The sequence below is a fragment of the Sorex araneus genome, chromosome 4 (assembly GCF_027595985.1).
Source record: "Sorex araneus isolate mSorAra2 chromosome 4, mSorAra2.pri, whole genome shotgun sequence".
Lineage (NCBI taxonomy): Eukaryota > Metazoa > Chordata > Mammalia > Eulipotyphla > Soricidae > Sorex > Sorex araneus.
The window spans coordinates 77695442-77719312 of NC_073305.1; the positions used below are offsets into that span (position 1 = coordinate 77695442).

Sequence of the window (23871 nt, forward strand, 5' to 3'; positions counted from 1 at the left end):
GCTTCTTCCGCGGGAACACGTCCTTCCAGGGGGAGCAGCCGCCTGGAGACATCCCAGCCCCCTCTGCTCATGCTATCCTGCCTCCAGGACCCCTGAGGGGGGCTTCTGGCACAGGAACACCCCCGGGCTCTCCTGGGTTTTATTTGATAAAATTCCTGTCGTACATTTTATGTGTTAAAAAAATAATCTTTCTGGTGCCCGGTTGTGGGGAGTGGGGGGACCCACACTCGTACCCCCCACTGGGGGCGGTGAGGATGGGTCACTGCAGTCTGAGCTGGCAGCAGGTGGGGGCTGCGGCCCTGCGTCCATCACAGTGCGGTGCTCTTGCCAGGCTCGGGGGGCAGGTCAGGGGCCAAGGGGGTGTCCGGCGGCAGCATGCTCAGCTGGCACTCCTGGTCCTGGCGTGCTGGGGCATAGTGTGGGGCCGGGGAGCAGCAGGGTCCAGGGGGGCAGACCCCCCGGCGCCAGGCCCTCAAGGTCAGCAGCAAAGTGGACAGGACCAGCACAGCGGTGAGCGCCCCAAACACCACCACGGCCAGCAGGCTGGACTCACCCAGCCCGGCCTCCTGCCTCCGCACCACCTCCTTCACCGAGATGCGCAGCAGGCCGGCGCCCACGCTGTGGGGGACAGGCCCCGTGGGCGCCCGGGGCAGACCCACTGTGCTGGCGGGCCCCGGGGCGGGCAGCACCAGCTCGCAGGCCTTGCCACCGTAGCCGCTGGGGCAGAGACAGCGGAAGTCGTGCACCAGGTCCCGGCAGCGGGCGCCCCGCTGGCAAGGGCGGCTGGCACAGTCGTCCAGGTTGATGGTGCAGAAGCGGCCAGCAAAGCCCACGGGGCAGAGGCAGGAGAAGCGGTTCACTCCGTCCACACAGGTGGCACCGTCCGCACAGGGCCGCATCAGGCAGTCGTCCACGTCCACCTCGCAGCGGGCACCCGAGAAGCCGGCCAGGCAGCGGCAGGTGAAGTTGAGGGCAAATCCCTGGTCGTCGTGGCACTGCCCGCCATTCCGGCACGGAGCACTGGGGAGGAATGCGGGGAGAAGGTGCTGACCCTGATGACCGCCTGTGTCCAGACCACAGCCATCACCCCCCACAGGTCACCTGAACCACGAGGCCTGCAGAGGCACCGGGCGTGACCTATGGCTCTCAGCCACCGCGCCGTCAGGCCCTTTCTCAGCAGGAGTCACCAGCGGCGTGGCTGGCCCAGTCACTCCAGCACGGGTGGCCGCAAAGAGCTGAGACCACGCTGGCCACACCAAGCCCCCTCCTGAGCCCCCTGTACATTTTTCTTTTGCTTTTTGGGTGACACCCGACGATGCTCAGGGGTTACTCCTGGCTCTGCACTCAGGAATCACTCCTGGCGGTGCTCGGGGGACCATATGGGATGCTGGGAATTGAACCCGGGTCGGCCGCGTGCAAGGCAAACACCCTACCTGCTGTGCTATCGCTCCAGCTCCCCCCGCCCTCAGCCCTATACAGTTTTTCACTGTTGGCTTTGGGAAGTCATTGGGGGCTACGCCCAGCCCAGTGCCTGGGGAACCCCACGTGCAAAGCCTGTGCTCCACCCCCTGAGCCAGCCCCCTGCCCTCTCCCACACTACGCGTTTCTCTTGTAGGAATGTTCAGCGGGTGTCAAGGAAGCTGAGCAGCCCTGAGCTGGTGCCAGGGTCTGGGCGGGCTGGGACTGTGGCCTCCAATGTCTCTCCCTGGGACTTTTGATTTGTTTTTTGTTTGTTTTGGGGTCACATCCAGTGATGCTCAGGGGTTATGCCTGGCCTTGCTCTCAAGAATCAGTCCTGGAGGGCTTGGGGTGCCACATGGCGTGCTGGGGATGGGAACCAGTGTGCAAGGCAAACTGCTCTACCCTGGGGGCTCCATTTTTTTCTTTTTGGGTCACACCTTGTGATGCTCAGGGGTTACTCCTGGCAATGCTCGGGAGACCATATGGGATGCAGGGGATCAAACCTGGTCATCCACATGCAAGGCAAATGCCCTCCCTGCTCAGGGATTACTCCTGGCTCTGTGCTCAGGGATCGCTCCTGGCCATGCTCGGGGGACCACATGGGGTGCTGGGGATTGAACCCGGGTCCAATTCATACAAGGCAAAACACCCTCCCCACTGTACTATCTTTCTGGCCCTCACTGGGCTTCTGATGTGAATCTTCACTCCCACCCCCTCAGGGGTCCTGCCCCCTCCGGCCATCACCAGCATGTCTAATCCAACCTCAGCCCCTCTCCCGGATGGCAGCCCCCACTCACCCTGCCCGCTCACAGGGCCCGGCCTTGCGCTCGCAGTCACGCCCATGGAAGCCGGCCGGGCACACGCAGTGGTACTCGCCGCCCCCGTCATACACGCACTGGCCACCATTCCGGCAGGGGGACTGGGAGGTACAGACGTGCTCATCTGTAGAGGAGACCGGGCAGGCTCTGCGGGGACCCCTTAGAGCAGGACCCCTCCTCCCCCTGCCTGACGAGACCCCACCAAAGCTCTGGGGGGCTCTCCTGCTACAGACCCACTGCCGGTTCGTCTGGTATCTTGGGGGGGAAAACCCAGACGGGCGGTATCCCGCCCAGCCCTGGGTGGCCGAGTGGCTTCCGGCCCAGGGTGCCTGCTCCAGGGGCCTCTTTCTCACTTGTAAAATAAAAACAATTTCTATTTTGGGGGGTAGGGAGGCAATGCTCAAGGGTTAACTCCTTACTCTGCACCCAGGAATCACCCCTAGTGGTGTTCAGGGGACCATATGTGATGCCAGGGATTGAACCCAGGTGGGCCACATGCAAAGCAGGCGCCCTCCCCACTGTACGGTCCAGCCCCAAGATGCAGTTTCTGGCAGCCAGTTTCTCTAGCCCCTGGGGCAACACTGAGAGACAGTTTAGACCATGCCAAGTCTCGTGTGATCAGACATCACATATTGGAGGGTAGGAGCAAGACAACACAGGCGCCACTCAGGAAGTGAATGGACGGTCTCCCAGCACACAGGACCCCCCAGCCCTACCTTTGTCACAGAACTTGCCTGCCCAGCCGCTGTGGCAGATGCACTGCCAGGGCTGGTGGCAGGTGCCATGCTGGCAGCCGGGCATCTTCACACAGCGCTCGCAGTGCAGTCCCTCCCAGCCTGGGTCACACCTGACGGGAGGAACCCAGGGTTAGGGCTGTGGGTGGTGGATGGAGGCCAGGAGGAGGTGGACCAGGGCTCGGAGGATCAAGGAGGCCAGGCAGCTCGGCACAGAGCAGTTCGCAGGAGACTCCCATGGAGACAGCCAGACCCCAGGCTCAGGGCCGGGTCTGCACTTCGTCTCTTCCTGTTTGTTCTTGGCTACACTCAGATGTGCTTGGGACTCACTCCTGGCAGTGCTGGGGAACCCTATGCACTATGGTTTGAACCATTGTCAAGGCCACATGCAAGGCAAGAACTTTGACTTTCATACTCTCTCCCTGGCCCTGCACTCCCCCTGCCCCTCGCCCACCCCGAAATCCGTTTCTCGCCTGTGAATTGGGAGTATCCCAGTGGGTGCGGGGAATGTGGTCGTGACCCTGGAGTCAGCAGGGATGGGGACAGTGCCAAGGGCAGCCTTGGGCGGGAGGGACACGAGGTCGAGGGTCCGTCCCAGCGAGAGTCATCTCCTGCACACACACACCCCCTGCGCCCCATCTCCATGCATCCCTGCTGAATGCCATAAATGGGGCCAGAGAAGCATAGCTCAACTGGAAGCATGTATGGGGACTGATCTCCGACACTGCATGCCTGGTCCCACGATTGTCAGCTGCTGGGTGTGCCCACTGGCCCCCAGGACCCCCAGGCCAAGCAGCAGAGTGGCCAACACTCCTTAGCCATCCCCCAGCACCACAGAGTGTGGCTGACTCCCGTCAGGGGGAACTTTTAAAAAAGATGCTGGTGAATGATCTGTCACATCCCAGGCATGACTGAGATGCTCAATGCACCTCCTTTCTTAGATTTTGAGGCCACACCTGGGGGTGCTCAGGGGCTACTCAGGACAGAACCCAACCATGTGCTCCTCTCAGTGGCCCATACATTTTCTTTTAGTTCTTCTCCTTTGGGGGTTCTTTTTAGATTTCAGGCCACACCCAGCGATGCTCAGGAATCAGTCCTGGAGGGCCTCAGGGGACCATTACTGGATATCGGGATATCAGGGATCGGTCCCAAATTGGCCATGTGCAAGGCAAGTGCCCTACCCACTGTACTCTCTCCCCAGCCCCCTATACAAACTTTTTCTTTTAAAAATCAGAGTGAGAGGCTGGAGCGATAGCATAGCAGGTAGGGCGTTTGCCTTGCACGCGGCCGACCCGGGTTTGATTCCCAGCATCCCATATGGTCCCCTGAGCACCGCCAGGGGTAATTCCTGAGTGCAGAGCCAGGAGCAACCCCTGTGCATCGCCGGGTGTGACCCAAAAAGCAAAAAAAAAAAAAAATTATGCACTGTGACTTACAATATAGTTTTGTTTTGTTTTTTGCTTTTTGGGTCACACCCGGCGATGCACAGGGGTTGCTCCTGGCTCTGCACTCAGGAATTACCCCTGGCGGTGCTCAGGGGACCATATGGGATGCTGGGAATTGAACCCGGGTCGGCCGCGTGCAAGGCAAACGCCCTACCCGCTGTGCTATCGCTCCAGCCCCACAGTGCATAAATTTTTTTAAAAAATTTAAAAGTGCCTGTTACAGAGACAGACAGACTGGTGTGTGGGAAACTCGGGACACTGGTGGACAGAAGTGGACGCTGGCGAAGGTACCACTGTATGCCTGAAGCCGAATCATGGAAAAACTCTGTAATTCACAGACTAAATAAAAATCTGTTTTAAATTAAATAAAAGGAGCCCTCGAGATAGAACAGAGGGTCAGGCCCTTGCCTTCTAGGTGGCTGGCCAAGGTTTATCTCCAGCATCCCAGATGGTGAGTGCCACCAAGAAGTGATCTCTGAGCTCCGCCAGGTGTGGCCCCAAAACCAAAATAGAACAATGAAGGTAAAAAATAACAGAGTGACCTTGAAAGGTGAAAGATGACCAGGACCCTCTTTCCACCCAGATTCCAGGGCAAATACCTGACTGACTTTGCTTTAAAACTAAAACAAACCTCCAGTAGGGTGAGTCCCACACTCCCAGGCCCCCAGCAGCTCCCACAGGGGCTAATTTCCTTCTGTCCAAACACACTCTTCCTGCAACAGGATTTTCCCACCCCCCACCCAGTGAGTCAATCACTCTAATGCATCCAGAAAAATCCTCTTTCCTGGGCGCTTCTCCCAGCACCTCGTTTATTCCTCCAATGCTCCGCATCGCCTTCCTTCCTTGGGCCCCCTTCCCTCGCGGCTCCCCACCTCCAAACTCTCTCAAGCTGGAGCTCTTTCTCCCGGAGGCGCGAGGAGGTAATGTTTCCGAATTGCTGGACGCCCGAGTCTTTGCAAGAGTAAAGAAGTGAGGAGACCTGCCCCCAAGAAGAGAAGGAGACGCCAGGCAAAGAAAGGGGGGTCGAAGGGAGGCGGGGGGGGGGGGGCTGTGTGCCCGCGGGGAGCGGAGCGGGAGCTGTCAGGTCTGGACGCGCTGCCCCGGCCCGGCCCGGCCCGACCTAGCTGCGGGGCGTTGACAGCTGGGGGCTGGGGAGCTGGGGAGAAGGTACCTGCAGGAACCGTCAGGCGCGCAGCAGCCGTGGGCCAGGTTACAGTGGGAGCTGCAGTCATCCGCTGCAAGAGATGCATGTAGGAGGGGTGAGGTTCTGGGACGCGCGGGGCTCGCGGGGGGCTGAGCCGGGCGGTCCCAGTCATTGCCTGGGCCCAGCTTGGGGGCTGCAGAGAGAGACTCATCCTTCTGCAAGGAGCAGAGCAGGTCCCGCCCGCCCCGGGGGGGAGGAGCGGCTGCAGCGCCGTCTCCGGCCGCCAGAGGGCACCATGCAAGCTAGGGACGCCGGGGCCGGGCCGGGACCCGAACCCCCGCGGGGGCGCGCTCACCTCGGGCCGGCGGAACCCGGGCCCCCAGGATGTACAACAGGCACACGAGATGGAAGCAGTGGCAGCCTCTGGGCATGGTCAGTGCCGGCCCCAGGAGGGACGGACAGACGGACGTGCGGACACCTGTGGGAAGGCACAAGCTGGGGCAGGCGGCCGGACGCGGGAAGCGGGGCCCGGATTGCGGTTCCGAGAGACCCGAGCCGAGCGGGGATGGGGGTGGTGGCGGCGAGGGGGGGCGCGAGGAGGGGAGGAGCAGGCCTGGGGAGCGTGGGGGTGCGCGCACCGGGGCAGGAGGAGGAGGCCGGGCGGCGCGGGGCGAGGGGATGCGGCGGGGATGGGGACAGAGCGGGCGCGAGGGCGGGTCCCGGCACCCCACCCACCCTCCCGACCTCCCCGGGATGCGCCCGGGGGGCCAGCGCGCCCAGCGCGAGCGGCGCTCACCTCGGGCCGCCAGGCGCAGGGGGCGGCCGGCTCCGACGGGCCACACGCGCGGCCGCCCGGGAACGCGGGGTCCCCTCGCGCGCTCAGGCTCCCGCCCGCCGGCCCGCGGCGCCGCCCGGCCCGCCACCCCCACCCTCCGCGCGCCCCTCACCTCTCGGAACCTTCGCCGGCGTCAACGGGAGCAGCGAATCATGGCAGCAGGCTCAGCAGGCGAGCGAGCGCCCGTCCCGCGCCCCGCCCGCCCCGGCGCTCCGCCGCGCGCTTGCCATCACGCGCTCCTATATAGCCCCTGCGCGCTGGACACACGCACGGCTTCCCGCCCTCCGCTGTCACCAGCCCACGCCTCCTCCGAGGGTAAACCCCACGGCGCCCGGCGGACGCTCCCCTCCCTTGCCCCGCCCTCCGCTCTTTCTGCTTATTGTCATCTCGAGTCTTCCAGGACCTACCCGCGCCTGCCAACCCCGCCCCCGCCCCCGGGCCTTCAAGTCATGCCCACCCCGATCTGCGTTCTGTCTGTGACCACGAGACCGGATAGGCATCCTCCTGGCGCTGCGAACTGCAAATGTGGCTCCCCAGGGTCCCGTTCCTGTAGCTTGCTTGATCTCATCTCTTGATTGATCTCAAGCTAATGGTCCAAGGGCTCACACTCAGGTCTCGTGGAGAGAGTTATGGCTCACGGCCCGGAGATCCTAGTGTCGGCAAGATGTGCCATCCCGGTTCTCCTGCAAGGAAAACCTCTACCATGTCAAATGATTTCAGATCAAGAGTTCACCGTTGTTAGGGGCCAGAGAACATAGTGCCAGGGCTTAGCCCTGAGTACCACAGAATAAAGAGTTTACTGCCTTAGGGTCCAACAAAGGCAGGTTAGAGCCCCCTGCGATGCATGCTGTCCCTCCACCCCTAGTACCTAGCTGGGAGTGGTCCCAGCATTGCTGGGTGCTCCCCTACCCCCCATTAATAAAAGTCTTTTTTCCTGTTTGTTTTGTGTTGGGGCCTCACCCTGTGGTACTGGGGGGAAGGAGAGCTAGGCCTAGGGCTCCAATATGCAAAGCCCCTAAAAGGCACCTTTTTTTCTCTTTTGGGGTCACACCCAGTGATGCTCAGTGATTACTCCTGGCAGTGCTGGGGGAATCATATGGGATGCTGGGGATCGAACCGGAGTCGGCCCTGTGCAGGCAGTCACCCTACCCGCTGTACTATGGCTCCAGCCCAAAGGCACCTTTTTTAATATTAAAAAAAGTAATTAAAAGAAGGACCTTGGGGGGCTGGAGCGATAGCACAGCGGGTAGAGCGTTTGCCTTGCACGCGGCCGACCCAGGTTCGATCCCCGGCATCCCATATGGTCCCCCAAGCACCGCCAGGAGTAATTCCTGAGTGCAAAGCCAGGAGTAACCCCTGAGCATCGCTGGGTGTGACCCAAAAAGCAAAAAAAAAAAAAAAAGAAGGACCTTGGGCCAAAAAGATAGGACTGGAGTTAAAGTCCTCGCAGTCTCGCATGTGACTGATCCTGGTTCAACCCTGACACCCTATCTGGTCTCCCGAGCCCCTCCAGAAGTGCTTGCTGAGCACTGATGACTGGGACCCCTCCCACCCAAAATTGATCTCCAGCATCCCATGTGGGCCTAAGCCTGCCAGGAGTGATCCCTGAGCACAGATGGGCATGGCCCCCAAACCAAACAAATCAATGTGAAGTCCAGTGTAGCCTGCTAGAAGAACCCCCACCCAGCCCTGGGAGGTGCTGGGACCCTGCCCTGGCCAAGATGCCAGAGGCTGCAGTCACAGCAGAGAGCCAGCAAGACCCACGGAACTGGGCTGGAGAGATAGTACAGTGGGTAGGGCACTGGCCTTGCACACGGCCAACCCGGGTTCGATGCCTGGTACCCCATAGGGTCCCCCAAACCCTGCCAGGAGTAATCCCTGAGTTCAGAGACAGGAGTAAACCCTGAGCATCACTGGGTGTGGCCCACAAACAAACAAAAACAAGAAAAGATCCACAGAACTGCTTAGCAGAGCCCAGCCCACAAATCCAAAGATGAGTATCTCAGTAGTGGTTGTTTTAAGCATCAAAGTGTTGACGCAACTTGTTAGTGTGCTAGTAGATAACCAATGAAATAAATTTCTCAGGGCAGGAGGTGGATATGGCTCAGCGCTTGCCTTGCTTGTGTGAAGGCTTGAGATTGCTTCCTGTTGCTGCCTTCTCCTGAGCACCATCAGGAGAACCCTCAGCACTGAGCCAGCAGCAGCTCCCTGCACCAGCAGGCCCCAAAACAAGACAAAATTGGTCCCCCGGTCCGGAGGTTCTTCTCTGACAAAAAGGATTGCTCCATCCCAGATGATAGATATTATTACTACCAATTGCTTCACATACTCCATAATCTCTCTTTCTCTCTCTCTCTCTCTCTCTCTCTCTCTCTCTCTCTCTCTCTCCCACCTTCCTTCCCTCCCCCTCTTTCTCTCTTTTTTCTCTCTTCTTTCTCTTTGTGTCTTTTTTGGTGTTTGGTTCACACCTGGTAATGCTCAGAGCTTACTCCTGACTGTGCTCAGGGCTCAATCACTGCAGAAGGTGTGACTCTGGGAACCATATGTGGTGCCAGGGATTGATCCTGAGTCAGCTGCATGCAAACCAAGTGCCTTACCCCACTTGCACTCTATCTCTGGCCCCCCTCTCCCTCTTTCTCTCTCTATTTTTATTTTATTTATAGTTGTTTTGGTTTTAGGGTCCCACACAGTGGTGCTCAGGACTTACTCTTAGCTCTGCATTCAGGAGTCATTCACGAAAAACCTCACGGAACCATATGGGGTGCCAGGGGTAGAACCTGGGTTGGCCACATGCAAGAATGCTGTGGCCAACCCAGCACACCTCACCTCTGTACTATCTCTTCAGCCCTGTGATATTTTTATAATTTTATTTTATTATTTATGTTTTTTTTTTTTTTGCTTTTGCTTTTTGGGTCACACCTGGTGATGCACAGGGGTCATTCCTGGCTCATGCACTCAGGAATTACCCCTGGCGGTGCTCAGGGGACCATATGGGATGCTGGGATTCGAACCCGGGTCGGTCGCGTTCAAGGCAAACGCCGTACCCGCTGTGCTATCACTCCAGCCCCTATGGGTTTTTTTTTTTTTGGCTGCATATCCAGTGATGTTCAGGGGTTACTTCTGGCTCTGCACTAAGGACTCACTCCTGTATGGGATGCCGGGGATTGAACCAGGATTGGCTGTGTGCAAGGCAGCCAGACCCCAAGACCCCATATCATTTTGGCCCAGGTCCCTATTCCTAACTTCTACCTTTTCATATCCTCTAAAACCTGAACTCAACCAATTCTGTATATTTAGGCTGTGTTGACTTGCTTATACTATAAATGCATTCAACAAAAAAATCCATTTGGTGGCTGGAGCAACAGCACAGTGGGTAGGGCGTTTGCCTTGCACATAGCCGACACAGGTTCAATTCCCAGCATCCCATATGGTCTCCCGAGCACCGCCAGGAGTAATTCCTGAGTGTATGAGCCAGGAGTAACCCTTGTGCACTGCTGGGTGTGACCCAAAAAGCAAAAAAAAAAAAAAAATCGATTAATATTTCATTTACCAGTGTATTTAATTTTTGTGGTACTGGGGATCAAAACCGGGTCTCACACATATGAGGCTCCACCACTGAACCCCATTTCTGACCCCATATTATGACTTTTGTGGTCCCCTAGGCACTTTACCTTCATGGAGAATATCCAGAAGAAGACGCGAAATTTTGTATTGTATGACTGTGTTGTTATGAAGTTGAATATAATCCAGGATTGTCATATGTGCAGTTTATTTTGTTTATTATCAGGAGTGCGAGGGTGTTGGCCCATATCTGGTGGCGGTGGTACTCATTCCTGGCTATTTCTGGCACTGTGCTCAGGAGTGACACCTGGTAGTATTTGGGGGACCACATGCCAGGAATTGAATCATGGTTGGTGGCATGCAAGGCAAGTGACCTTTAGCCCTGGTACTATCCATCCAGCCCTGTATATTTTTCCTGACTATAGGGGCTGGAGTGATAGTACAGCGGGTTGTGCATTTGCTTTGCATGCAGCCAACCTGGGTTTGATCCCTGGCACTCCATATGGTCCCCTGAGCCCACCAGGAGTGATCCCTGAATCAGGAGTAAACTCTGAGCACTGCCAGATGTGGAGACTCTCCCCCCCACACACAATTCTTTTTCTGATTTAAAAATAAATTAGGGGCTGGAGCAATAGTTCAGAGGGTAGGGCGTTTGCCTTGCATGCGACTGATCTGGGTTCGATTTCCAGCATCCCATATTGTCCCCTGAGCACCGTCAGGGGTGATTCCTGAGTGCAGAGCCAGGAGTAACCCCTGTGCATCGCCAGGTGTGACCCCAAAAGAAAAAAAAATTAGTGGGGCTGGAGCGATAGCACAGCGTGTAGGGCGTTTGTCTTGCACGCGGCCGACCCGGGTTCGAATCCTAGCATCCCATATGGTCCCCTGAGCACTGCCAGGAGTAATTCCTGAGTGCATGAGCCAGGAGTAACCCCTGTGCGTCGCCGGGTGTGACCCAAAAACAAACAAACAAAAAAACCCAAAAAAATAAATAAATAAATTAGCAGTAGGATGTGACTCAGAGGATAAATGGTCTCCCATTATTGTCCCTTTTTATTATCCCCTGCATTCATCATACCTCCTCTCTCCCCAGCTTTGAGTTCAAGATCTCCCATAACAAACAGTCCTGACACATACCAGCTCCTCGGCTGCCATGATATTCTTCGGTCAAACCCCACCCTGTGCCTTTCCCAGACAGCATTCAGGAAGCTGATAATGGCTGTGAATAACCTACATCCAGGCTGACTGCTTTCACTTTTTTTTTTTTTCCGCGGGGCTGGGGGGCTTTCCGGTAGCAAGCAGAAAACCTGCTAGACAAATTCTAAAAGAGATGTAACACTGACTGGGTTCACTTAAATTCACAATCCTCACACATGCTTTGTGGGAACCAGCAATGTTCCTGCATTTCCTAGTACTGTGCACTCCTCAACCCATATTTTACCTTCTCCTCAATCCTCCAATCCCCTTCTTTCACCTCACTCTGCGGGTGGTCTTGTTTCTCCCTTCATGGAGCATCTGCTTCCATGCTTACCCGTGTCCCTCTCCACCATCTGCCAGCTCCCCCGCTTCCATAAATGCAATGCCTACATTTGTCCCACCCCCGGACCCCGCTAGGATTCTTCTTATCTATGGGATCCTTCAGCCTCCACCAGTTCTCCTTTCTCCCTGTGGCATCAGTTTATTGGTCCCTAGATGGAATCATTTTCACTGTCTTTTTAATTTTTTTCCAAGTAAAAGAAGACTTGATTTGGAGGTTTTTGGGAAGGGGAAGGAGGGAGAGAAAGTGAGAAAGAACACGGGCTTCTCCAAGGGCGGAGAGAGCCCCTACACACATCCCGGCATTAGATATGAAAGCATGAAAGTACACGTTCCAAGAGGGGAGATGTGGGCGACACATGTGCTCGGCCATGTGGGCACAAGCAGCACATGGACTCATGCAGAATGTGTTCTTCACCATCTTTTTTCTTACCTTAAGTTACCTCCGTGGGCCTGGAGTGATAGCACAGCGGGTAGGGCGTTTGCCTTGCACTCGGCCGACCCGGGCTCGACTCCCAGCATCCCATATGGTCCCCTGAGCACTGCCAGGAGTAATTCCTGAGTGCATGAACCAGGAGTGACCCCTGTGCATCGCCAGGTGTGACTCAAAAAAAAAAAAATTACCTCCAGAATTGGAGAGATAGTACAACAGGTGAGCCACTTGCCTTGTATGTGGCAGACCCAAGTTCAATCCCCAAGCACCCCACATGGTTCCCTAAGCTCTGCCAGGAGTGATCCTTGGGTGCAGAGCCAGGAGTAAGCCCTGAGCACTGCTGGGCCTGGCCAAAACAAAAAACAAACAAAAAAAGGGTTCGGAGTGACAGTACAACAGGTAGGGCATGTCTTACACATAGCTAACCTGGATTCCGTCCCCAACATCCACGTGGTCCCCCAAGCACTGCCAAGACTGATTCCTGAACGCAGAGCCAGGAGTAACCCCTGAACATTGTTGGGTGTGGCCCAAATGCAAAAAATAATAATAATAATAATAACTTCAGTCACCCCTATAATTCTTAGACTCTCTCTCTCTCTCTCTCTCTCTCTCTCTCTCTCTCTCTCTTTTGAGTTGGGGGTAAGCCTAGGGTCCCCTCCCAAAGATTCTTTTATTTTCCCTGTAGTAATTTACTGTTTTATTTTTTATTTTAATGAATCATCGTGAGATACATACAGTACAGACTTAGAAATTTTTGTGATTACGTTTCAGTCAAACAATGTTCGACTACCCATCCCTTCACCAGTGACCATTCTCCACCACCAATGTTCCCAGTGTCCCTCCTGCCACCCCCACCTCTTTTCCACCCCCTGCCTCTGTGGCAGACACATTCCTTCTTACTCTCTCCTTTTAGGTGTTATGGTTTGCAATATAGGCACTAAGCAGCCATCATGTTTGGTCCATAGTCTTCTTTCAGCACACATCTACCATCCCGAGTGATCCTTCCAACCATCATTTACTTAGTGGTTTCTCCTCCATCCCACCTGCCTTTTCTCTCAGCACATGAGATCAGCTTCCAAGCTGTGGGACACACTCCTGGTATCCTTAGGTGTTATCTTCCTATTATGTTACTTTCACTTATATCACTTGTCATCCCATTGCTCATCGATTTGCTCGAGCAGGCACCAGTAATGTCTCCATTTGTTTTGTCGCGTGCTAGTGTAGCCCAATGGCATCTGCTTGCTCCAGGAACATGAAGAGCATCAAACCGTTCGTTCAGGGTCTTGATGAAGAAGTCCAACAATCTCGTAGGTGGGTGGCCAGGCGTTCTTTTGACATCCTGTGGAATCCAATCAGTAATGGCTCTAATCCAGCAATCGTCTCCAAATTGCATTATGTGCCCAGCCCATCTGATTTTCGACACCTTGGCAAATGAGACAGCATCCCTGATTCTCGATTGTTGATGGAGGTCGGAACTCCAGATTCCTTCTCTCACTTGAGTGGAACGTGATACTACAAGCATAGCTCTTTTGATTCCTCTTTGGGAGACCTGAATAGCGTTCTCATCCTGTTTGCGTAGGGCCCAGGTCTCTGAGGCATATGTTAGTGCAGGAAGAACGGTGGAGTCAACAATATGTGCCCGGAGCTGAAGGTTCTTCTTCCTCTTAACAAACTTCTTCGACGCTCTTGAAGGCGTTCCACGCCCCCTCGATGGTTCACTGCCTCATCGTGGTGAGGGGGTGGCAACAGTACCAATCGTCGAAGAGTGAACCAACATGCCATCTGCACGGCAGAGCCTGGCAAGCTACCTGTGGCATATTCAATATGCCAAAAACAGTAACAAAAATGGGCCTCATTTCCCTGACCCTGAAAGAGCCCCCAATACTGCAGCATTGAGAAGGATGAGTGTTGTTACTTTATTTTTCACAAATGGGTGCAGTCATTCTGTCTGTTCTGCTCTTTCTGACTCATTTCATTTAGCATGATACTCTCCAAATTTGCATCCACTTATATCCAAATTTCATGGTTCCATCTTTTCTAACAGCTTAATAGTATTCCATTGTGTAGATATACCAAAGTTTCTTTAACCAGTCATCTGTTCTCGGATACTCAGGTTTTTTCCAGATTCTGGCTATTGTAAATAGTGCTGCAATAAGCATACAAGTGCAGATGTCATTTCTACTGTGCTTTTTTGCATCTCCGGAATATATTCCCAGAAGTGGTATTGCTGAGTCAAATGGGAACTCAATTTCTAGTTTTTTGAGAAACCTCCATATTGTTTTCCAAAAAGACTGGACCATTCGGCATTCCCACCAGCAGTGAAGGAGAGTTCCCTTCTCCCCACATCCATGCCAACCTCAGTTCCTTTTGTCACCCTCCCAGAAATTCTCGGCTTACCAGGCCAGTGATTGAAAGCAAAGGCCAGGGATAACCTGGTCCACCTTGGTATTATACTGGGGATTCCAGAACTGCATCCAGCCATGCATATGGTGCTGGGGATTGAACCAGGTCTGCTGCATGCAAGCAGGTTCCTAATCCTGTTCTGTCTCTCCAACTATTATATTCTCTTCCAGTTGCAATTTTCTGCTCTCCTTTATAAACATTCTTTAAAAACTGTTTGTCTATATTTCCTCTCTTCTTTGGGGCTGGAGCAATTGTATGGCAGGTAGGGTGTTTGCCTTGCACGTGGCTGACCCAGGTGCAATCTCCGACATCCCACATGGTCCCCCAAGCACCGCCAGGAGTAATTCCTGAGTGCAGAGCCAGGAGTAACCCCTGAGCATTGCCAGATGTGACCCAAAAAGCAAATAAATAAATAAATATATTTCCTCTTCTCTTCTGCTTTCTTTTGCTTCCTTTCCTTTCCTTTTGTAGGGGTTGTGGGTGGCAGGTAAGGGTGTTGGGCCTCACCTGGCTGTGTTTAGGGCTCACTCCAGGCGCTGTGCTCAGGGACTTGGCAGGGCTTAGGGACTGTATGGTGTCGGGGATTGAACCTGTGTCGGCTGTATGCAAGGCAAGCCCTTACCTGCTGTACTCTCTCCAACCTTTGCTTTTTCTGTCTTTTCTCTTTTTTTTTTTTTTAATTTTTTGGCTTTTTGGGTCACACCCAGCAATGCATAGGGGTTACTCCTGGCTCTGCACTCAGGAATTATTCCTGGTGGTGCTCAGGGGACCATATGGGATGCTGGGAATCGAACCTGGGTCCGCCACATGCAAGGCAAACACCCTACCCGCTGTGCTATTACTGCTCCAGCTCCTTCTCTTTTTTTTTTTAGACCATACCTGGTGGTACTCGGGTGCTACTCTAATTTCTGTATTCAGGAGGCCCATGTAGTTCTAGGAATCAAACCTGGGCCTCCCACATACAAAATGTGCACATGGCCCATTAAGTATCACTCCCCTTTCCTCTCATTTTCTCCTGAATCCAGCCTTACCGCACTCCACTCCAGAATCACTCTGATCAAAGTCGCCAGTGCCTGGGGCCGGAGTGGTAGGGAGGGTGTTTGCTTTGCCCGAGGCTGACCCGGGTGAGATCCCCAACATCCCATATTGTCCCCTGAACACCAACAGTAGTAATTCTTGAGTGTAGAACCAGGAGTAACCCCTGAGCATCACCAGGTGTGACCCAAATTGCCCCCCCCCCAAAAAAAAAGATATAAGTCACCAACGCCTTCTGTTATCACAGAGTTCACTGGTCACTCCTCCAGTCGTTACCTCATGGGCCTTGTGGCCATAATTGGTGCACTGTCCACTGCATGCGGTCGATGACTCTCACCTCAGTAGCTCCTCTGTTGGCAGCAAGGACTGTACCTCCTCCGCTTTCCTGGCCTTCCCAACATCTTCCTCAGCCCCAGAGCTCAATCCTGACCCTTATTTGCTTTCCTAACCTTCACTCACCAACTTTGTGATCTCATCCAGTGTAATGACTTTAAAAGCAGCCTATAAGCTCGAGACTCCTGAGTTTATGTCTCCAGTGGGAATTTCTCCTTGAAAGCCACGCTCATCGGCTGGAGAGATAGTCCTGTGGTTCAGGCACTTGCCTGGCCTACAGCCAACTCTGAGCCAATCCCTGGCAATACATTTGATCATTGCCTCCCAGCCAGGAGTGACCCCTAGCACAGAGCCAGGAGTAGCCCCTGAGCACTGCTGGGCCCTCCCTCCCACATACCCTGTGCCCCACAAAGAAATCCACACACCTGTCTCTGATAGCCTGCTTGGCCTCTGCACTTGGATCGTCCAAGATGCAATTGAAATTTGCAGATGCAAATGGAAACTCTCGATTTTCCTCTCCCAAGTTGTGTTTTCCATGTCAGATCTTCCTTTTATTTTTTATTTTTTGGAGGGGAGGCACACCCGTTCATGCTCAGGGCATATTCCTTGGCTCTACATTCAGGGATCACTCCTGGCGGGCTTTGGGGGCCCATATGGGATGCTGGGGATCAAACCCAGGTCAGCCATGTGCAAAGCAAGAGCCTTATTGGATGTCCTATCTCCCAACCCTGAGATTTTCACATCTTGATAATTATTCACCCCACCCAATGCTTTATGTTTGGTTTTGGTTTTGGTTTTTGCATCATACCTGGCAATGCTTTGGGTTGTTGAGGGCTCCAGGCTCTGTGCTCAGGGTGGGGGTCTCTCCCAGGGTACCTGAGGATTTGAAGTTAGGCTTCCAACATGCAATGCATGTGCTCAATTCCTTGAGCTATACAGCTAGTATAGAGCTCTCCAGCATCTATGCAGTATTTTATTTTTAATTTAATTGTCCTTTGGTGGTGGGAGGGGTGGGGCCCGGCCCTATATTGCTCAGGAGAGGGTCCTAGTGGTACTGAGGGAACTGACCACTGGGATGCCAGGGATCAGACCAGAGTCAGGAGGATGCAAAGCAAGCACCTTCCTTTACCCCTGTACTACCTCTGGCACTCATTCAGAGTTCTCTTTATTTACTTACTCTTGTTTTGGGGCCACACCTGTTGGTGCTCAGGGTTTACTCCTGACTCTGTACTAAGGGATCACTCCTGGCGGGATCAAGGAACCAGTTGTGATGCCAGGGATTGAACCCAAGTTAGCCATGTACAAGGCAAGTACCCTTCCCACTGTACTATTTTTTTGGCCCACAATTTAGTGTTTTAGACGAAATCCTAGATCTTATACTTAACTTTCTTTATTTTTTCTTTTTGGGTCACACCTGGCGATGCTCAGGGGTTACTCCTGGCTCTGCACTCAGGAATAACTCCTGGTGATGCTCAGGGGACCATATGGGATGCTGGGAATCAAACCCGGGTCGGCCGCAGGCAAGGCAAATGCCCTACCTGCTGTGCTATCACTCCAGCCCACATTTGCATCTTTTATCACAATTTCCAAGGAGAGCAGAGGGCCAGGGAGAGCAGACTGGGGCCCTGCTGGAATATGCTTAACTTTCTTCATGTATCTCACATATCATGTCATGGAAATCTTGCCTTCAAGTTCCTTCAGAATTTTTTGGGACTCCCACACCTCATGGTGTCTATGGGCTACTCATACAGCTGTGATCTGGGGATTGTGTGGCATTAGGGAATGAACCCAGGGCTCCTGCCTGCAAAGCATAAGTCCAGTCCTTCAAGTTATCTCCCATGCCCCAGTCTATCCAGAATTTATCCACTTCTCACAATTTGATGAATTTTCTATGGGTTCTTTCATTTAACTTGACCTCCGTCACTGTCACTGTCATCCCGTTGCTCATCGATTTGCTCGAGCAGGCACCAGTAACGTCTCCATTTTGAGACTTGTTACTGTTTTTGGCATATTGAATACACCACGGGTAGCTTGCCAGGCTCTGCCGTGTGGGCGAGATACTCCAGGTAGCTTGCCGGGCTCTCCGAGAGGGGTGGAGGAATAGAACCTGGGTCGGCCAGGTGCAAGGCAAACGCCCTACCCGCTGTACTATCGCTCCAGCTCACTACCTTTTTATATTCTCTAAAACTTAAGGAAGCTATAGAGGATTGACTTCCTGAAATAAAATTGAATTTAATGGTGAGCATAAAAAGAGATTGGGAAGAGGGCAGGATTTCTTCAATGAGAACTCATTGTTTTCGGAAAATAATTATCAAAAATAGAGAAATCTTATCTTGATTATTCTTGGAAAAATATGCCACAGAGCAGTGAAGAGTGCTGAAGAGGCAGCTGGTGTAACTTTGAAAGGAGAGTCACTGAGAAATGGAGAGTCACTGACCTCAACCTCAACTTTACCTCAACATTTCTTTTTTTTTTTTGGGGGGGTGCCACACCCAGTGGTGCTCAGAAGTTGCTCCTGGCTTTGCACGCATATGGGATGCTGGGATCGAACCCAGGTCTGCCATGTACAAGGCACACAAGCGCCCTATTTGCTGTACGATTGCTCTGTCCCCAGACTTGACCTCAGACTTATAAGACAGCATTGCCGTTATTCTGGTTTCATGGATGAAGATACGAGGACTCAGGTAAATTCCCAAGGTCACAGAGCTAGTGAGTATGAAATCAAGGTTCAGTGGAGTATGTGGTGCTGGGGATTGAACCTGGGCCTCCAGCATGCAAAATCTGTGCTCCAGCCCTTTAAGCCATCACCTTAGCCCTCGCCTATGCTTTATTATTTTTTGTTTTGTTTTGATTTTAGTCTTGGGGCTAATGTAGATAGGCAGGCAGGGAGGGAAGGCGTCATTCCAAGGCCATGGCAGTAAAATTTCCTGGGAAGTAACAGCCCTGAAGTTGCGAAAGCCAACCTTGCAGAAAACAGGAACTAAGGCCTGATAAGACCCTCCCCTGGCACCAACAGACCCTGAGGAGGCTGGATCCCTGCAGTGATGACAAACTTCAGCAGAGACAGGCCAGTCGTAAAGGCTATTTCAGGCTGCTCTGTCTTTGGGGAAGCCCACACTCTCCCTTGGGGGCGTTACTCCACCCTCTCCCACTCATCGAAGACTTTACCAGTCCTAGTCTTTCCAGCGGGTCCTGGGCCGCAGAGGCGGAGTGGGAGAAGGTGACAGTCTTTCTCTCCTTCCCTTCTTACGTGGGCCACCCATGGAGCCCACCAATGTCAGGGCCACATCTCTTGATGCTCAGGGCTTACTCCTGACTCTGCACTCAGGTATCACTTCTGGTGGGGCTTGGAGGATCAGACAGGGTACTGGGAATCGAACCCAGGTTGGCCACGTGCAAGCCAAGTACCTTTCCCGCTGTATTGCTCCAGGCCAGTCTTTTTATCTCATATTTGACTCCCTCTTTCCACCAAGAGGTAGACTCTACCTTCCTTTTCCTTGAGTTTTTGAGGTCGGTTTGGAGGATGTTGGCCTTGACGCTTGAGTTTAAATCATGAAAGATTATCTAGGTTTCATCTGATTATCCCGACACTTGCCCTTGGCGCTCTGAATTGCCAAGTAACCAGCCTGATGGCCTGAGGCCACCATGTCGTGAGGAAGCCCAAGCCCGCCTCAGGAGAGAGACCCTGAGACTGCAGAGCAAGTGAGGGCCAGACAGCCCGTGGCTGTTAGATTGTGCAACTGTCTTGGCTCTGCACAAACAGCCGTCCAACTGCAGGAGGGACAAACCAACTGCCCAGCTGATCCCTGACCCACAGGAATCTGATAGATAATAGAAAGTTGTCTTAAGTCACCATTTTTTTAAGGGTTCTGTGGTTTATTTATTTATTTATTTATTTATTTATTTATTTATTTATTTATTTGCTTTTTGGGTCACACCCAGCGATGCTCAGGGGTTATTCCTGGCTCTGGACTCAGGAATAACTCCTGGCAGTGCTTGGGGGACTATATGGGATGCTGGGAATTGAACACGGGTCAGCCATGTGTAAGGCAAATGCCCTACCTGCTGTGCTACCGCTCTAGCCCCAAGTCACCATGATTTGAGGAGATACAGAGATAGACACTAGAACAAAGGGAATGACGTGATGTCAGAGGTATTCAGTGGGTAAACGTCTGCTTTCTTAACCCACTTTTTTCTTGAAAAAAGGAATTAGTATGGCAGGGCCTTATGTAATGTTATTTTGTTGAATAGAGTTGAATGTGTGTGTGTGTGTGTGTGTGTGTGTGTGTGTGTGTGTGTGTGTGTGTGTGTGTGTGTGGTAGCTGGGCTTGAACCTACCCCACAAGTGCAAGACACCACTAAGCCGCATCCAGGTGCCTTCTTTGTTTTGAGTCACACCCAGCAGTGTTTGAGGGTCGCTCCTGGAGGTGCTCAGCGGGTCTTGCACTGCCAAGGATTAAATGGGCTCCTACAGGCAAAGCCTGCACTTCAACCCTTTGGGCATCTCCCCAGACTCTTCACCCACCCACCCCCAGCTTCCTTTTTAATTTAATTTTATTTGGGGTGGGATCAGAAAAAGGTGCTCAGGGGCTACTCCTGGTTTAGTGCTCAGGGTTGCTCCTTGCAGTACTTTGGGGAGTATTCCATGCCAGAGATCGAGCTCTTTCCTGTTTTCCTGACTTTTGTTTGGTTTTGGTTTGGGGGACACATCCAGTGGTTCTGAGGGCTTACTCCTGGTTCTGTGCTCAGGAATCACTCCTAGAGGTTTGGGGAACCATACGGGAAGTCGGGGATTGAACTCATGTCTGCCGCTTGCAAGGCAAGTGCCCCAGCCTTGTACTATCTCTCTTGTCCCCCCCCACCTTTTTTTTAGGATTAAAATTCTTTTCTTTCTAGTTTTAATTGAATTAAATTAAATAATTTAATTTCTGGGGCTGGAGTGATAGCACATCGGGTAGGGCCTTACATGCGGCCAACCCGGGTTTGATTCCCAGCATCCCATATGGTCCTCCGAGCACCATCAGGAGTAATTCCTGAGGGCAGAGCCAGGAATAACCCCTGAGCATCACTGGGTGTGACTTAAAAAGCAAAAAAAAAAAAAATTAATTTCTGGATTGATTTTAGGTTAATTTGAACACAATGTTGTCCCAGATGTGACTTGAACCTTCTGTTTTTGTCAGGGCCACACCCAGCAGTGCCCAGGGCTTATTCTGGGGCTCTGCACTCAGAATTCCTGGCAGGCTTGGAGGACCGCATGGGATGTCAGGGATCAAACTTGGGTCAGCTGCATGCAAGATGAGTGCCTTACCCACTGTGCTATCATTCTGGCCTATCTTGAGTATCCTTTTCTGGTGTCCTTCAAGAGTTGGATTGCGGGCTGGAGCCATAGCACAGCGGGTAGGGCGTTTGCTTTGCACGCTGCCGACCCGAGTTTGATTCCCAGCATCCCATATGGTCCCCTGAGCACCGCCAGGGGTAATTCCTGAGGACATGAGCCAGAAGTACTACCCCTGAGCATCACCGGATGTGATCCAAAAAGCAAAAAAAAAAAAAAAAGAGTTGGATTGCATTCTATGCTCCTGTTCTTTCTTCAGACCTCTATCTTTAGTTTCATTATAGCTAACCAACATAATTCATTGATGAGAGAGTAGCATGGGGGCTGGAGAGATGAGGTTATCACAACCCTTGTTCCTGTTCTAACTTCTTTCCGGAAACGAGGAAAGGGGTCCTGCCTTCTCTGGGCCTGAGCTGGTGCCAGTGGAGTCTTCTTTTTTTTTTTTTTTTTTGCTTTTTGGGTCACACCTGGCGATGCACAGCGGTTACTCCTGGCTCTGCACTCAGGAATTACCCCTGGCAGTGCTCAGGGGACCATATGGGATGCTGGGAATCGAACCCGGGTCGGCCGCATGCAAGGCAAACACCCTACCCGCTGTGCTATTGCTCCAGCCCCAGTTGGAGTCTTCTTAAACTCCTGTTCCTGTGTCCACAAAGTAGGTCTGGCCATAATGCTTTTTGCTACTTAAGGGCTATTGACAGAATAACTTCTTTAAGTCCCATCTGGGTTTTACTGCTTCCCAAGAACATTTTGCCAGCATGCCCACCCCAGTCTACCTGTGGACTTCAGGAGCAAGTGCTTGAGACCATTTCACCTAGGGACAGACACAGGCCCAAGGCCTCTGGAAACAGGATACCTTTGTGCTTTGCAATGTTGATGAGTTGTGGAAGGGAGAAGGACGGGGAGCAGATGGAATTCCTAGACAATTGTTCCGGCTGTCACCAGAGAGGACAGGCAGGAGGGATCACTGGATAATTTACAGAAGAACAGATGCTAAGGCTTCTCCGGAACCATCTGGCTAAAAGAGGCCTGCACTTGGGGGTAGATGTCATCGTTAGATCCGGGTAAACTCCTCACCTCCAGCCCACCCTAGGCTACCTGAATTGTTGCTTTCCCAGGAGGGCTGTGTTCCCTGAGCTGGCCTGCTCTGGTTTCTCCTGGCTTCCATCCCATCCCCTCCTTTGCAGAGCTTGGCTTCTGTCTCTGTTACCATTCCTGACAGGCCAGGAGGTTTGACCTTGGGGCCAGTACCTTCCGGCTATGCATTTCCATATTTTATAGTATGTTCAAACCCTCTTCCACACCACTTATTTCACAACCCCTCTCTCCAATACATTTATTCACTCCATAAACATTTATTGAGCACTTACTACAGTGGGCATGGTTTCAGACACTGGAGATGCAGCGATGAGTGAATAAATGTCCCAGACCCCTGGGAATTTGCGCTGGAGTGGGAGATGGGCAATAAATAAATATTTAATATGTCAGCTGCTAAGTGCTGCATAAGACAACATTACAGGAGGTTAAAGGAGATGGTTGGGGATGCTGTTTAGTGGGGCCAGAGCAGCCCTGAGATGGTAATGTTTGAGCAGAGACACATGTGGGAGTAAATATCCGGAGGAAGAACATTCTAGGCAATAAGCCTGACATCCCTAAGGCAGATTAAATAATGCTTTATGTATTGGAAGATGCTGATCTGTCTATTCATTAAGTGTTTATTATTTGCCAGGCTCCTACTAGGGAATATGAAGATGCACTCAGACGTTTTTTTTCTTGCCTTAAAGGATCAATTTACCAAGTGATACAGCATGTAAATAATTACAGCACAGAATAGCTACGATAAAATTATGTGAGGGTTGCAAAAGAAGACTAGAGAAGAAAAACCGATTTCAGTTTGGGGATTGGAGAATCCTTTTTTCTTTTAAAAAATAAATCATTGGGGGCTGGAGTGATAGCACAGCGGGTAGGGCGTTTGCCTTGCATGCGGCTGACCCGGGTTCGATTCCCAGCATCCCATATGGTCCCCTGAGCACCGCCAGGGGTAATTCCTGAGTGCAGAGCCAGGAGTGACCCCTTGTGCATCGCCGGGTGTGACCCAAAAAGCCAAAAAAAAAAAAATCATTGTTTGTTTTGGGGGTGGGCAAAAATGCTCAGGGGTTGCCCCTGCATATTCACTCAGGAATTACTCCTAGTGGGGCTCAGGGGACCATATGGGGCGGGGGAATCTAATCCCCGGTGACCATGTGCAAGGCAAACACCCTACCCGTTCTAGTCTCTCTCTTTTTTTTGGGTGAGGCTGTAGGACTTGCCCCTGACGGTGCTCAGGAGACCATGTGGGATTTGGCAAGGCAAGTGCCCTAACCTCTGTTCTCCAGCTCTCTGGAGAAGCCTTTGGCTCATTGGAAAATTGATGATGCATCAGTTTTCAAATAAGAGGCCTTATCTACTTAGTTTTTTAAGCCATACCCTGCAGTGCTCAGGGGTTACTGTACTCTGGAATTACCCTAGCTGGGATGTCGGGGAACCCCAGTTGACTGTGTTTTAGGCTTTGGATCAGCCTGAAACAAGGCACAATTTGACAACTAAGTGATCCTAAATGCAGGAGTGTGACGAAGGAAAGTAAAGTTTTTGAGGATGGAAGGGGCTAGGTCTTACCAAAATGGAAAGCTAATTTTTATTTTAAGAGTTTAGTTTGGGGGCCACACCCAGCAGTTGTCTGGGATTACTCTGGGCTCTGTGCTCAGGGATCACTCCTGTAGGGGCTCTGTGGACCCTTATGGAACGTTGAGGATCGAACCTGG

At 52.6% G+C, this 23871-nt stretch overlaps 1 protein-coding gene and 1 non-coding gene across 4 annotated transcripts; both read right to left on the reverse strand.

Moving 5' to 3' along the window:
* Nucleotides 1–125: 125 nt before the first annotated feature.
* On the reverse strand, nt 126–6761 carry DLK2 (delta like non-canonical Notch ligand 2). 3 transcript variants are annotated; one of them, XM_012932156.2, is made up of 6 exons: nt 6550–6761; nt 5958–6080; nt 5630–5693; nt 3014–3126; nt 2259–2403; nt 126–1020 (listed from the first exon to the last, which is right to left on the reverse strand). In XM_012932156.2, the coding sequence occupies exons 2-6, from the start codon at nt 6031–6033 to the stop codon at nt 309–311; spliced, it is 1110 nt and encodes a 369-aa protein (XP_012787610.1). In that variant the 5' UTR covers nt 6034–6080; nt 6550–6761; the 3' UTR covers nt 126–308. The 3 variants fall into 3 exon arrangements, with proteins under 3 accessions (XP_012787610.1, XP_054991285.1, XP_054991286.1); XM_055135310.1 differs by having other exon boundaries at nt 2996–3126; nt 6550–6760; XM_055135311.1 differs by lacking the exon at nt 6550–6761 and adding an exon at nt 6399–6511 and having other exon boundaries at nt 2996–3126.
* A 4513-nt stretch (nt 6762–11274) lies between these two features.
* Nucleotides 11275–11336, reverse strand: LOC129404614 (U7 small nuclear RNA). The gene has a single exon (XR_008629995.1). It is a non-coding gene; the product is annotated as a U7 small nuclear RNA (small nuclear RNA).
* Nucleotides 11337–23871: the final 12535 nt, after the last annotated feature.

Bases quoted from the DNA above. Each gene is read 5' to 3' on its own strand.
- DLK2 (XM_055135310.1), bottom strand. From the start codon at position 6,033: ATGCCCAGAGGCTGCCACTGCTTCCATCTCGTGTGCCTGTTGTACATC. The intron at 2,404-2,995 runs GTAGGGCTGGGG...TCTCCTCTACAG, and splicing joins AGGCAAGTTCTGTGACAAAG to ATGAGCACGTCTGTACCTCC. The intron at 1,021-2,258 runs GTGAGTGGGGGC...ATTCCTCCCCAG, and splicing joins GGGCCCTGTGAGCGGGCAGG to TGCTCCGTGCCGGAATGGCG.